Genomic DNA, 14,886 nt, shown 5'->3' with positions numbered 1-14,886 from the left:
CTACACTGTCCCCATCAAACACTCCCAGGACAGGTACAGTACGGGGGTTAGATACAGAGTAAAGCTCCCTCTACACTGGGTGGGGGAGGAAGGGGTGGATGGGATTGAGTTTCTGTTATGTTATGGTTAGCTCGATATTCTCTGACGTGCACTGTAATCCTTTCTCTCTCTGTCTCCTTATCTTTCAGCTGTTTTCACGAAAGGATCCTAACCTGGTCAGTACTGGACAAGCAGTCGACACACAGGCACATGGAATATGACTGAACCTAGGGACATCTGATAAACCTGTATCAAACCTTGGTTCAGCCACGCTTGGACGCTTGGAGTTACTGTGAACAGTTCTGGTCTCCATATTATCAAAAGGGATATCAAGGAACTGAGAAGGTGTAAAATAAAATTCACAAGGATGATCCCAGAACTGTGAGGTTATCACTATCAGGAAAGATTGAACAGGTTGGGGATCTTTTCTCTAGAAAAGAGAAGGCTGAGGGGGGGGTGACCTGATCGAGGGCTTTAAAATGATGAAGGGGGTTCGATAGGGTCGATGTAGAGAAGATGTTTCCACTTGTCGGGGAGACCAGAACAAGGGGAACATCAATATAAAACAGACAGTAATAAATCCAATGGGGAATTCAGGAGAAACTCCTTTCCCAGAGAGTGGTGAGAATGTGGAACTCACTACCACAGGGAGTGGTTGAGGTGAATAGTATCGATATATTTAAGGGGAAGCTGGATAAATACATGAGGGAGAAAGGAATAGAAGGATATGGTGATAGGGTGAGATGGAGAGGGGGTGGGAGGAGGCTCGTGTGGAGAAACCCCAGCACGGAGCGGATGGGCCGAATGGCCTGTTTCTGTGCTGTACATGGTGTAATCTCACTGCAGTGTGTCCGAGGAGGGAGGGGATGATTTCTGTGTGGGATCGACTTGCCCTGTGCAACATTCAGTCGATAAAGAGCTTGTATTTATATAGTGCCTGCCACAACCGTGAGAGGGGGCAGTTGGGGGAGGGGCGGGTGGGGGGTGCTTGTCATCTCCCCCCCCCTCCCCCGAAGGGATTAGGCGCTGACCTTTGCCCTCTGCTCCCCAGGCCGTTCCGCTCCTGAGGCGGATTGAAAGTGGATTAGCAGCAGGTCACATGATCACGATGCGAGGCCAGCTTCACCAAGAACCACGTGTGTAAGTGTCTTCCAGAAACTTCTGTCAGCTTCCCCTGCGTACATAACACAGAGCGTGTGCGTGTCTGTGTGCGTGTCTGTGTGCGTGCGAGTGTGTGTGTGTGTGTCTGTGTCAAAGATAACTCGTGTCAAAGACAAAATGAGAACAAGGTGAGAGACACAAGCTGTGACTGACTACTCTCTCGTCAGTTCATGTGGGAAAGAACGACTGCCATCTCCCAGCTCCTTTCACCCCCATCAGAACGTCCCAAATCCCCTCACAGACAATGGAGAACGTTTCCAGTGTAGTCACTGTTGTAATGTGGAAAACCAGCAGCCAATTTACACAAAGCAAGATCCCACAAACAGCAATGTGATAATGACCCAGATTGTCTGTTTTACTGATGTTGTTTGAGGGATAAATATTGTCCCCAGGACACCGGGGAGAACTCCCCTGCTCTTCTTCCAATAGTGGCCGTGGGATCTTTTACACCCACCCGAGAGGGCAGATGGGGGCCTCGGTTTAATGTCTGTGAAAGATGGCAGCTCCGACAGTGCAGCACTCCCTCAGTACTGATCCTCCAACAGTGCGGCACTCCCTCAGTATTGACCCTCCGACAGTGCGGCACTCCCTCAGTACTGACCCTCCGACAGTGCGGCACTCCCTCAGTACTGACCCTCCGACAGTGCGGGCACTCCCTCAGTACTGACCCTCCGACAGTGCGGCACTCCCTCAGTGATGGGGAGGGAGGAAAATAAGAATTATCTTTCATCTTTGTGTTTGAATTCAGGTTCCAGGTGCTGCTGCGGGAGGAATATTCCGGTAATGTCCCACTCAGACTGAGCGTTGACTTTGAGAAGAAGGTTCTGCTCAGGAGTTCACTGCTGGACCAGGTCTGGGCTCGGGAGGAAGACGAGACTCCCATCTTCTCCTTTCATCCTGCTCGCTACTTCGAGGTAAAGTATGGAACGCAAGATGGAGCTCACACTGTCATCGAACATTCTAGCACAGAATGAGACCATTCAGTCCATTGAATCTTTGCTGGCGTATCTTCACCCAGTCTAATCCCACTCTCCCCCCTCACTCCCCACACCCTTTAATATCCCACCCAGTCTAATCCCACTCTCCCCCCTCACTCCCCACACCCTTTAATATCCCACCCAGTCTAATCCCACTCTCCCCCTCACTCCCCACACCCTTTAATATCCCACCCAGTCTAATCTCACTCTCCCCCCTCACTCCCCACACCCTTTAATATCCCACCCAGTCTAATCCCACTCTCCCCCTCACTCCCCACACCCTTTAATATCCCACCCAGTCTAATCCCACTCTCCCCCTCACTCCCCACACCCTTTAATATCCCACCCAGTCTAATCCCACTCTCCCCCTCACTCCCCACACCCTTTAATATCCCACCCAGTCTAATCCCACTCTCCCCCTCACTCCCCACACCCTTTAATATCCCACCCAGTCTAATCCCACTCTCCCCCTCACTCCCCACACCCTTTAATATCCCACCCAGTCTAATCCCACTCTCCCCCTCACTCCCCACACCCTTTAATATCCCACCCAGTCTAATCCCACTCTCCCGCTCACTCCCCACACCCTTTAATATCCCACCCAGTCTAATCCCACTCTCCCGCTCACTCCCCACACCCTTTAATATCCCACCCAGTCTAATCCCACTCTCCCGCTCACTCCCCACACCCTTTAATATCCCACCCAGTCTAATCCCACTCTCCCCCTCACTCCCCACACCCTTTAATATCCCACCCAGTCTAATCCCACTCTCCCCCCTCACTCCCCACACCCTTTAATATCCCCCCCAGTCTAATCCCACTCTCCCCCTCACTCCCCGCACCCTTTAATATCCCACCCAGTCTAATCCCACTCTCCCCCTCACTCCCCACACCTTTTAATATCCCACCCAGTCTAATCCCACTCTCCCCCTCACTCCCCACACCCTTTAATATCCCACCCAGTCTAATCCCACTCTCCCCCTCACTCCCCACACCCTTTAATATCCCACCCAGTCTAATCCCACTCTCCCCCCTCACTCCCCACACCCTTTAATATCCCACCCAATCTAATCCCACTCTCCCCCTCACTCCCCACACCCTTTAATATCCCACCCAGTCTAATCCCACTCTCCCCCTCACTCCCCACACCCTTTAATATCCCACCCAGTCTAATCCCACTCTCCCGCTCACTCCCCACACCCTTTAATATCCCCCCCAGTCTAATCCCACTCTCCCCCCTCACTCCCCACACCCTTTAATATCCCACCCAGTCTAATCCCACTCTCCCCCTCACTCCCCACACCCTTTAATATCCCACCCAGTCTAATCCCACTCTCCCCCCTCACTCCCCACACCCTTTAATATCCCACCCAATCTAATCCCACTCTCCCCCTCACTCCCCACACCCTTTAATATCCCCCCCAGTCTAATCCCACTCTCCCCCTCACTCCCCACACCCTTTAATATCCCACCCAGTCTAATCCCACTCTCCCCCCTCACTCCCCACACCCTTTAATATCCCACCCAGTCTAATCCCACTCTCCCCCTCACTCCCCACACCCTTTAATATCCCACCCAGTCTAATCCCACTCTCCCCCTCACTCCCCACACCCTTTAATATCCCACCCAGTCTAATCCCACTCTCCCCCCTCACTCCCCACACCCTTTAATATCCCACCCAATCTAATCCCACTCTCCCCCTCACTCCCCACACCCTTTAATATCCCCCCCAGTCTAATCCCACTCTCCCCCCTCACTCCCCACACCCTTTAATATCACACCCAGTCTAATCCCACTCTCTCCCTCACTCCCCACACCCTTTAATATCCCCCCCAGTCTAATCCCACTCTCCCCCCTCACTCCCCACACCCTTTAATATCCCACCCAGTCTAATCCCACTCTCCCCCCTCACTCCCCACACCCTTTAATATCCCCCCCAGTCTAATCCCACTCTCCCCCCTCACTCCCCACACCCTTTAATATCCCCCCCAGTCTAATCCCACTCTCCCCCCTCACTCCCCACACCCTTTAATATCCCACCCAGTCTAATCCCACTCTCCCCCTCAGTCCCCACACCCTTTAATATCCCCCCCAGTCTAATCCCACTCTCCCCCCTCACTCCCCACACCCTTTAATATCACACCCAGTCTAATCCCACTCTCTCCCTCACTCCCCACACCCTTTAATATCCCCCCCAGTCTAATCCCACTCTCCCCCTCACTCTCCACACCCTTTAATATCACACCCAGTCTAATCCCACTCTCCCCCTCACTCCCCACACCTTTTAATATCCCACCCAGTCTAATCCCACTCTCCCCCTCTCTCCCCACACCCTTTAATATCCCACCCAGTCTAATCCCACTCTCCCCCCTGACTCCCCACACCCTTTAATATCCCACCCAGTCTAATCCCACTCTCCCCCTCACTCCCCACACCCTTTAATATCCCACCCAGTCTAATCCCACTCTCCCCCTGACTCCCCACACCCTTTAATATCCCACCCAGTCTAATCCCACTCTCCCCCCTCACTCCCCACACCCTTTAATATCCCACCCAGTCTAATCCCACTCTCCCCCCTCACTCCCCACACCCTTTAATATCCCACCCAGTCTAATCCCACTCTCCCCCTCACTCCCCACACCTTTTAATATCCCACCCAGTCTAATCCCACTCTCCCCCCTCACTGCCCACACCCTTTAATATCCCACCCAGTCTAATCCCACTCTCCCCCCTCACTCCCCACACCCTTTAATATCCCACCCAGTCTAATCCCACTCTCCCCCCTCACTCCCCACACCCTTTAATATCCCACCCAGTCTAATCCCACTCTCCCCCCTCACTCCCCACACCCTTTAATATCCCACCCAGTCTAATCCCACTCTCCCCCCTCACTCCCCACACCTTTTAATATCCCACCCAGTCTAATCCCACTCTCCCCCCTCACTCCCCACACCCTTTAATATCCCACCCAGTCTAATCCCACTCTCCCCCCTCACTCCCCACACCCTTTAATATCCCACCCAGTCTAATCCCACTCTCCCCCCTCACTCCCCACACCCTTTAATATCCCACCCAGTCTAATCCCACTCTCCCCCCTCACTCCCCACACCTTTTAATATCCCACCCAGTCTAATCCCACTCTCCCCCCTCACTCCCCACACCCTTTAATATCCCACCCAGTCTAATCCCACTCTCCCCCTCAGTCCCCACACCCTTTAATATCCCACCCAGTCTAATCCCACTCTCCCCCCTCACTCCCCACACCCTTTAATATCCCACCCAGTCTAATCCCACTCTCCCCCTCACTGCCCACACCTTTTAATATCCCACCCAGTCTAATCCCACTCTCCCCCCTCACTCCCCACACCCTTTAATATCCCACCCAGTCTAATCCCACTCTCCCCCTCACTCCCCACACCTTTTAATATCCCACCCAGTCTAATCCCACTCTCCCCCCTCACTCCCCACACCCTTTAATATCCCACCCAGTCTAATCCCACTCTCCCCCTCACTCCCCACACCTTTTAATATCCCACCCAGTCTAATGCCACTCTCCCCCCTCACTGCCCACACCCTTTAATATCCCACCCAGTCTAATCCCACTTTCCCCTCAGTCCCCGCACCCTTTAATATCCCACCCAGTCTAATCCCACTCTCCCCCTGACTCCCCACACCCTTTAATATCCCACCCAGTCTAATCCCACTCTCCCCCCTCACTCCCCACACCCTTTAATATCCCACCCAGTCTAATCCCACTCTCCCCCCTCACTCCCCACACCCTTTAATATCCCACCCAGTCTAATCCCACTCTCCCCCTCACTCCCCACACCTTTTAATATCCCACCCAGTCTAATCCCACTCTCCCCCCTCACTGCCCACACCCTTTAATATCCCACCCAGTCTAATCCCACTCTCCCCCCTCACTCCCCACACCCTTTAATATCCCACCCAGTCTAATCCCACTCTCCCCCCTCACTCCCCACACCCTTTAATATCCCACCCAGTCTAATCCCACTCTCCCCCTCACTCCCCACACCCTTTAATATCCCACCCAGTCTAATCCCACTCTCCCCCCTCACTCCCCACACCTTTTAATATCCCACCCAGTCCAATCCCACTCTCCCCCCTCACTCCCCACACCCTTTAATATCCCACCCAGTCGAATCCCACTCTCCCCCTCAGTCCCCACACCCTTTAATATCCCACCCAGTCTAATCCCACTCTCCCCCCTCACTCCCCACACCCTTTAATATCCCACCCAGTCTAATCCCACTCTCCCCCTCACTCCCCACACCTTTTAATATCCCACCCAGTCTAATCCCACTCTCCCCCCTCACTCCCCACACCCTTTAATATCCCACCCAGTCTAATCCCACTCTCCCCCTCACTCCCCACACCTTTTAATATCCCACCCAGTCTAATGCCACTCTCCCCCCTCACTGCCCACACCCTTTAATATCCCACCCAGTCTAATCCCACTCTCCCCCCTCACTCCCCACACCCTTTAATATCCCACCCAGTCTAATCCCACTCTCCCCCCTCACTCCCCACACCCTTTAATATCCCACCCAGTCTAATCCCACTCTCCCCCCTCACTCCCCGCACCCTTTAATATCCCACCCAGTCTAATCCCACTCTCCCCCTGACTCCCCGCACCCTTTAATGTCCCACCCAGTCTAATCCCACTCTCCCCCTCAGTCCCCGTACCCTTTAATATCCCACCCAGTCTAATCCCACTCTCCCCCTCACTCCCCACTCCCTTTAATATCCCACCCAGTCTAATCCCACTCTCCCCCTCACTCCCCGCACCCTTTAATATCCCACCCAGTCTAATCCCACTCTCCCCCTGACTCCCCGCACCCTTTAATGTCCCACCCAGTCTAATCCCACTCTCCCCCTCAGTCCCCGTACCCTTTAATATCCCACCCAGTCTAATCCCACTCTCCCCCTCACTCCCCACACCCTTTAATATCCCACCCAGTCTAATCCCACTCTCCCCCTCACTGCCCATACCCTTTAATATCCCACCCAGTCTAATCCCACTCTCCCCCTCACTCCCTTTAATATCCCACCCAGTCTATTCCCACTCTCCCCCCTCACTCCCCACACCCTTTAATATCCCACCCAGTCTAATCCCACTCTCCCCCTCACTGCCCATACCCTTTAATATCCCACCCAGTCTAATCCCACTCTCCCCCTCACTCCCTTTAATATCCCACCCAGTCTAATCCCACTCTCCCCCTCACTCCCTTTAATATCCCACCCAGTCTATTCCCACTCTCCCCCCTCACTGCCCATACCCTTTAATATGTGCAGTCCTGTGTGAGTATGTATTTGCACTGCTCAGTGTCTGTTTCCATGTGTTTCCTGTGTTAGATTTTGGTTCTGTGCCAAGTGGATGGGTTCCGGGTTGCAGTGAACGGGACTCACTGTGCAGACTACAGCCCCGGGGCCCTGTGCCTGGAACGAGTGCAGGAGCTGGCAGTGAGTGGCGATGTGGAGCTTTTCTGGCTGGAGACCCAGAGACTGATCTGAACAGCTGGGACTGTGTGATGTGTCTGTCTCTGTCCGCACCCCTCACGACCCACACCCAGAACTGACCTCAGGAGCTCCCAGGAGCAGAGCCCAGCCTGAGACTGGCTCAGTTCCTCTGGGGGAATGGATTTGATTCTGTCATCACCCTCAGTGCCCAGTGTGAATGAGTGCAGTCAGGAGACAAGGAGCAAGTGTCAAGACCCCCTCACTGGTGATGAACTGTTATCTCTGAAGTCTCGCTGTAATCACTAGGAATCAATAAAAGTCTCATGTTCTCACGTTGGAAGATTATTTCCAGAGGTTTTAGCTGTGGCTGCTGTGTTTGGTGAACTCTGAGACCCCGCCCTGCTATTCTGTACTGTGCTATGCCTGAGGGCGGAGAGAGGAAAGAGTGGAGACCCCCAGAAAATGGGAGATCACTCTCTCTCACTGTGGCTCAATCACCGTCTCTCTGTCCGTCAGAGTCTCTGTCCGTCCGTCACCGTCTCTCTGTCACTGTCTTTCTCTCTCTCTCTCGGTCACTGTCTGTCTCTGTCTCTTGGTCACTGTCTGTCTCTCTCTCTCTCGCTCACTGTCTTTCTCTCTCTCGCTCACTGTCTTTCTCTCTCTCGCTCACTGTCTTTCTCTCTCTCGCTCACTGTCTTTCTCTCTCTCGCTCACTGTCTCTCTCTCTCTCGGTCGCTTTCTCTCTCTCTCTCTCTCGGTCGCTTTCTCTCTCTCTCTCTCTCGGTCGCTGTCTCTCTCTCTCTCTCTCTCTCTCGGTCGCTGTCTCTCTCTCTCTCTCTCTCTCGGTCGCTGTCTCTCTCTCTCTCTCTCTCTCGGTCGCTGTCTCTCTCTCTCTCTCTCTCTCTCGGTCGCTGTCTCTCTCTCTCTCTCTCTCTCGGTCGCTGTCTCTCTCTCTCTCTCTCTCCGGTCGCTGTCTCTCTCTCTCTCTCTCTCGGTCGCTGTCTCTCTCGCTCTCTCTCGGTCGCTGTCTCTCTCTCTCTCTCTCGGTCGCTTTCTCTCTCTCTCTCTCTCGGTCGCTGTCTCTCTCTCTCTCTCTCTCTCGGTCGCTGTCTCTCTCTCTCTCTCTCTCTCTCGGTCGCTGTCTCTCTCTCTCTCTCTCTCGGTCGCTGTCTCTCTCTCTCTCTCTCTCGGTCGCTGTCTCTCTCTCTCTCTCTCTCGGTCGCTGTCTCTCTCGCTCTCTCTCGGTCGCTGTCTCTCTCTCTCTCTCTCGGTCGCTTTCTCTCTCTCTCTCTCTCGGTCGCTGTCTCTCTCTCTCTCTCTCTCTCGGTCGCTGTCTCTCTCTCTCTCTCTCTCTCGGTCGCTGTCTCTCTCTCTCTCTCTCTCTCGGTCGCTGTCTCTCTCTCTCTCTCTCTCGGTCGCTGTCTCTCTCTCTCTCTCTCTCGGTCGCTGTCTCTCTCTCTCTCTCTCTCGGTCGCTGTCTCTCTCGCTCTCTCTCGGTCGCTGTCTCTCTCTCTCTCTCTCGGTCGCTTTCTCTCTCTCTCTCTCTCGGTCGCTGTCTCTCTCTCTCTCTCTCTCGGTCGCTGTCTCTCTCTCTCTCTCTCTCTCGGTCGCTGTCTCTCTCTCTCTCTCTCTCGGTCGCTGTCTCTCTCTCTCTCTCTCTCGGTCGCTGTCTCTCTCGCTCTCTCTCGGTCGCTGTCTCTCTCGCTCTCTCTCGGTCGCTGTCTCTCTCTCTCTCTCTCGGTCGCTTTCTCTCTCTCTCTCGGTCGCTGTCTCTCTCTCTCTCTCTCTCTCGGTCGCTGTCTCTCTCTCTCTCTCTCTCTCGGTCGCTGTCTCTCTCTCTCTCTCTCTCGGTCGCTGTCTCTCTCTCTCTCTCTCTCGGTCGCTGTCTCTCTCGCTCTCTCTCGGTCGCTGTCTCTCTCGCTCTCTCTAGGTCGCTGTCTTTCTCTCTCTCTCGGTCACTGTCTCTCTCTCTCTCGGTCGCTTTCTCTCTCTCTCTCTCTCGGTCGCTGTCTCTCTCTCTCGCTCTCTCTCGGTCGCTGTCTCTCTCTCTCGCTCTCTCTCGGTCGCTGTCTCTCTCTCTCTCTCTCTAGGTCGCTGTCTCTCTCTCTCTCTCGGTCACTGTCTCTCTCTCTCTCGGTCACTGTCTCTCTCTCGGTCGCTTTCTCTCTCTCTCTCTCTCGGTCGCTGTCTCTCTCGCTCTCTCTCGGTCGCTGTCTCTCTCGCTCTCTCTCGGTCGCTGTCTCTCTCGCTCTCTCTCGGTCGCTGTCTCTCTCTCTCTCTCTCTCTCTCGGTCGCTTTCTCTCTCTCTCTCTCTCTCGGTCGCTTTCTCTCTCTCTCTCGGTCGCTGTCTCTCTCTCTCTCTCGGTCGCTGTCTTTCTCTCTCTCTCTCGCTCACTGTCTGTCTCTCTCTCTCTCGGTCGCTTTCTCTCTCTCTCTCTCTCGGTCGCTGTCTCTCTCTCTCTCTCTCTCTCGGTCGCTGTCTCTCTCTCTCTCTCTCTCTCGGTCGCTGTCTCTCTCTCTCTCTCTCGGTCGCTGTCTCTCTCTCTCTCTCTCTCGGTCGCTGTCTCTCTCTCTCTCTCTCTCGGTCGCTGTCTCTCTCGCTCTCTCTCGGTCGCTGTCTCTCTCTCTCTCTCTCGGTCGCTTTCTCTCTCTCTCTCTCTCGGTCGCTGTCTCTCTCTCTCTCTCTCTCTCGGTCGCTGTCTCTCTCTCTCTCTCTCTCTCGGTCGCTGTCTCTCTCTCTCTCTCTCTCGGTCGCTGTCTCTCTCTCTCTCTCTCTCGGTCGCTGTCTCTCTCTCTCTCTCTCTCGGTCGCTGTCTCTCTCGCTCTCTCTCGGTCGCTGTCTCTCTCTCTCTCTCTCGGTCGCTTTCTCTCTCTCTCTCTCTCGGTCGCTGTCTCTCTCTCTCTCTCTCTCTCGGTCGCTGTCTCTCTCTCTCTCTCTCTCTCGGTCGCTGTCTCTCTCTCTCTCTCTCTCGGTCGCTGTCTCTCTCTCTCTCTCTCTCGGTCGCTGTCTCTCTCGCTCTCTCTCGGTCGCTGTCTCTCTCGCTCTCTCTAGGTCGCTGTCTTTCTCTCTCTCTCGGTCACTGTCTCTCTCTCTCTCGGTCACTGTCTCTCTCTCTCTCGGTCACTGTCTCTCTCTCTCTCGGTCACTGTCTCTCTCTCTCTCGGTCACTGTCTCTCTCTCTCGCTCTCTCTCGGTCGCTGTCTCTCTCTCTCGCTCTCTCTCGGTCGCTGTCTCTCTCTCTCGCTCTCTCTCGGTCGCTGTCTCTCTCTCTCGCTCTCTCTCGGTCGCTGTCTCTCTCTCTCGCTCTCTCTCGGTCGCTGTCTCTCTCTCTCTCTCTCTAGGTCGCTGTCTCTCTCTCTCTCTCGGTCACTGTCTCTCTCTCTCTCGGTCACTGTCTCTCTCTCGGTCGCTTTCTCTCTCTCTCTCTCTCGGTCGCTGTCTCTCTCGCTCTCTCTCGGTCGCTGTCTCTCTCGCTCTCTCTCGGTCGCTGTCTCTCTCGGTCACTGTCTCTCTCTCTCTCTCTCTCGGTCGCTTTCTCTCTCTCTCTCGGTCGCTGTCTTTCTCTCTCTCTCTCGCTCACTGTCTGTCTCTCTTTCTCAGTCACTGTCTCTCTCGGTCGCTTTCTCTCTCTCTCTCTCTCTCTCTCTCACTGTCACTCATACTCTCTCTCGCTCACTGTCTGTCTCTTTCTCAGTCGCTGTCTCTCTCTCTCTCTCTCACTCTAGGTCGCTGTCTGTCTCTCTCTCTCTCTCTAGGTCGCTGTCTCTCTCTCTCTCGGTCACTGTCTTTCTCTCTCCCTCGGTCACTGTCTTTCTCTCTCCCTCGGTCACTGTCTTTCTCTCTCCCTCGGTCACTGTCTTTCTCTCTCCCTCGGTCACTGTCTTTCTCTCTCCCTCGGTCACTGTCTTTCTCTCTCCCTCGGTCACTGTCTTTCTCTCTCCCTCGGTCACTGTCTTTCTCTCTCTCTCGGTCACTGTCTTTCTCTCTCTCGCTCACTGTCTTTCTCTCTCTCGCTCACTGTCTTTCTCTCTCTCGCTCACTGTCTTTCTCTCTCTCGCTCAGTCTTTCTCTCTCTCGCTCAGTCTTTCTCTCTCTCGCTCAGTCTTTCTCTCTCTCGCTCAGTCTTTCTCTCTCTTGCTCACTGTCTTTCTCTCGCTCAGTCTTTCTCTCTCTTGCTCACTGTCTTTCTCTCGCTCACTGTCTTTCTCTCGCTCACTGTCTTTCTCTCTCGCTCACTGTCTTTCTCTCTCGCTCACTGTCTTTCTCTCTCGCTCACTGTCTTTCTCTCTCGCTCACTGTCTTTCTCTCTCGCTCACTGTCTTTCTCTCTCACTCAGTCTTTCTCTCTCTCGCTCAGTCTTTCTCTCTCTCGCTCAGTCTTTCTCTCTCTCGCTCAGTCTTTCTCTCTCTCTCGCTCACTGTCTTTCTCTCTCTCTCGCTCACTGTCTTTCTCTCTCTCTCGCTCACTGTCTTTCTCTCTCTCTCGCTCACTGTCTTTCTCTCTCTCTCGCTCACTGTCTTTCTCTCTCTCGCTCAGTCTTTCTCTCTCTCGCTCACTGTCTTTCTCTCTCTCGCTCACTGTCTTTCTCTCTCTCGCTCACTGTCTTTCTCTCTCTCGCTCACTGTCTTTCTCTCTCGCTCACTGTCTTTCTCTCTCGCTCACTGTCTTTCTCTCTCGCTCACTGTCTTTCTCTCTCGCTCACTGTCTTTCTCTCTCGCTCACTGTCTTTCTCTCTCGCTCACTGTCTTTCTCTCTCGCTCACTGTCTTTCTCTCTCGCTCACTGTCTTTCTCTCTCGCTCACTGTCTTTCTCTCTCGCTCACTGTCTTTCTCTCTCTTGCTCACTGTCTTTCTCTCTCTCTCGCTCACTGTCTTTCTCTCGCTCACTGTCTTTCTCTCTCTCTCGGTCACTGCTTGTCTCTCTCGGTCACTGCTTGTCTCTCTCGCTCACTGTCTTTCTCTCTCTCTCGGTCACTGCTTGTCTCTCTCGGTCACTGCTTGTCTCTCTCGCTCACTGTCTTTCTCTCTCTCTCGGTCACTGCTTGTCTCTCTCGGTCACTGCTTGTCTCTCTCGGTCACTGTCTGTCTCTCTTTCTCAGTCACTGTCTCTCTCTCTCTCTAGGTCGCTGTCTGTCTGTCTCTCTCTCTCTAGGTCGCTGTCTCTCTCTCTCTAGGTCGCTGTCTGTCTCTCTCTCTCTAGGTCGCTGTCTGTCTCTCTCTCTCTCTCTCTCTCGGTCGCTGTCTCTCTCTCTCTCTCTCTCTCGGTCGCTGTCTCTCTCTCTCTCTCTCTCGGTCGCTGTCTCTCTCTCTCTTACTCTCGGTCGCTTTCTCGCTCTCTCTAGGTCGCTGTCTTTCTCTCTCTCTCGCTCGCTGTCTTTCTCTCTCTCTCGCTCGCTGCCTGTCTCTCTCTCTCTCGCTCACTGCCTGTCTCTCTCGCTCACTGCCTGTCTCTCTCGCTCACTGCCTGTCTCTCTCGCTCACTGCCTGTCTCTCTCGCTCACTGCCTGTCTCTCTCGCTCACTGCCTGTCTCTCTCGCTCACTGCCTGTCTCTCTCTCTCAGTCACTGTCTCTCTCTCTCAGTCACTGTCTCTCTCTCTCTCGGTCGCTTTCTCTCTCTCTCTCTCTCTCTCTCTAGGTTGCTGTCTCTTTCTCTCTCTCTCTCTCTAGGTCGCTGTCTCTGTCTCTCTCTCTCTCTAGGTCGCTGTCTGTCTCTCTCTCTCTCTCGGTCGCTGTCTCTCTCTCTCTCTCTCGGTCGCTGTCTCTCTCTCTCTCTCTCTCGGTCGCTGTCTCTCTCTCTCTCTCTCTCGGTCGCTGTCTCTCTCTCTCTCTCTCTCTCTCTCTAGGTCGCTGTCTTTCTCTCTCTCTCTCGGTCGCTGTCTTTCTCTCTCTCTCTCTCTAGGTCGCTGTCTTTCTCTCTCTCGGTCACTGCCTGTCTCTCTTTCTCGGTCACTGTCTTTCTCTCTCTCGGTCGCTGTCTTTCTCTCTCTCTAGGTCGCTGTCTTTCTCTCTCTCTCGGTCACTGCCTGTCTCTCTTTCTCAGTCACTGTCTCTCTCTCTCTCTCTCTAGGTTGCTGTCTCTTTCTCTCTCTCTCTCTCTAGGTCGCTGTCTGTCTGTCTCTCTCTCTAGGTCGCTGTCTGTCTCTCTCTCTCTCTAGGTCGCTGTCTGTCTCTCTCTCTCTCTAGGTCGCTGTCTGTCTCTCTCTCTCTCTCGGTCGCTGTCTCTCTCTCTCTCTCTCTCTCTCTCTCTCTCTCGGTCGCTGTCTTTCTCTCTCTCTCTCGGTCGCTGCCTTTCTCTCTCTCTCTCTAGGTCGCTGTCTTTCTCTCTCTCTCGGTCACTGCCTGTCTCTCTTTCTCAGTCACTGTCTTTCTCTCTCTCTCTCGGTCGCTGTCTTTCTCTCTCTCTCGGTCACTGCCTGTCTCTCTTTCTCAGTCACTGTCTTTCTCTCTCTCTCTCGGTCGCTGTCTTTCTCTCTCTCTCGGTCACTGCCTGTCTCTCTTTCTCAGTCACTGTCTCTCTCTCTCTCGGTCGCTTTCTCTCTCTCTCTCTCTAGGTCGCTGTCTCTCTCGCTCTCTCTCGGTCGCTGTCTCTCTCTCTCTCTCTCTCGGTCGCTGTCTCTCTCTCTCTCTCTCTCTCGGTCGCTTTCTCTCTCTCTCTCGGTCGCTTTCTCTCTCTCTCTCGGTCGCTGTCTTTCTCTCTCTCTCGCTCACTGACTGTCTCTCTCGGTCACTGTCTGTCTCTCTTTCTCAGTCACTGTCTCTCTCGGTCGCTTTCTCTCTCTCTCTCTCTCTCTCTCTCACTGTCACTCATACTCCCTCTCGGTCACTGTCTGTCTCTTTCTCAGTCGCTGTCTCTCTCTCTCCCTCGGTCGCTGTCTGTCTCTCTCTCTCGGTCACTGTCTTTCTCTCTCCCTCGGTCACTGTCTTTCTCTCTCCCTCGGTCACTGTCTTTCTCTCTCCCTCGGTCACTGTCTGTCTCTTTCTCAGTCGCTGTCTCTCTCTCTCCCTCGGTCGCTGTCTGTCTCTCTCTCTCGGTCACTGTCTTTCTCTCTCTCTCCCTCGGTCACTGTCTGTCTCTTTCTCGGTCGCTGTCTGTCTCTCTCTCTCGGTCACTGTCTTTCTCTCTCTCTCGGTCACTGTCTCTCTCTCTCCCTCGGTCGCTGTCTGTCTCTCTCTCTCGGTCACTGTCTTTCTCTCTCCCTCGGTCACTGTCTTTCTCTCTCTCTCGGT

The 14,886-nt window shown here is 54.0% G+C and overlaps 1 protein-coding gene across 1 annotated transcript in view; it reads left to right on the top strand.

Moving 5' to 3' along the window:
- Positions 1 to 7,990, top strand: part of LOC137366723 (galectin-12-like) — a gene marked incomplete at its 5' end in the record, with an annotated part of 9,595 nt that extends 1,605 nt beyond the window's left edge. The window contains 4 exons of the mRNA XM_068028389.1: positions 189 to 215; positions 1,091 to 1,179; positions 1,949 to 2,114; positions 7,554 to 7,990. Of these exons, the coding sequence (XP_067884490.1) occupies positions 189 to 215; positions 1,091 to 1,179; positions 1,949 to 2,114; positions 7,554 to 7,712 (441 nt within the window). The remainder of the gene's footprint in view (positions 1 to 188; positions 216 to 1,090; positions 1,180 to 1,948; positions 2,115 to 7,553) is intronic.
- Between the last annotated feature and the right edge of the window lie 6,896 nt (positions 7,991 to 14,886).

The sequence above is a fragment of the Heterodontus francisci genome, unplaced genomic scaffold, assembly GCF_036365525.1.
Source record: "Heterodontus francisci isolate sHetFra1 unplaced genomic scaffold, sHetFra1.hap1 HAP1_SCAFFOLD_2240, whole genome shotgun sequence".
Classification (NCBI taxonomy): domain Eukaryota; kingdom Metazoa; phylum Chordata; class Chondrichthyes; order Heterodontiformes; family Heterodontidae; genus Heterodontus; species Heterodontus francisci.
This window is presented reverse-complemented; position numbering and strand designations above follow the sequence as displayed.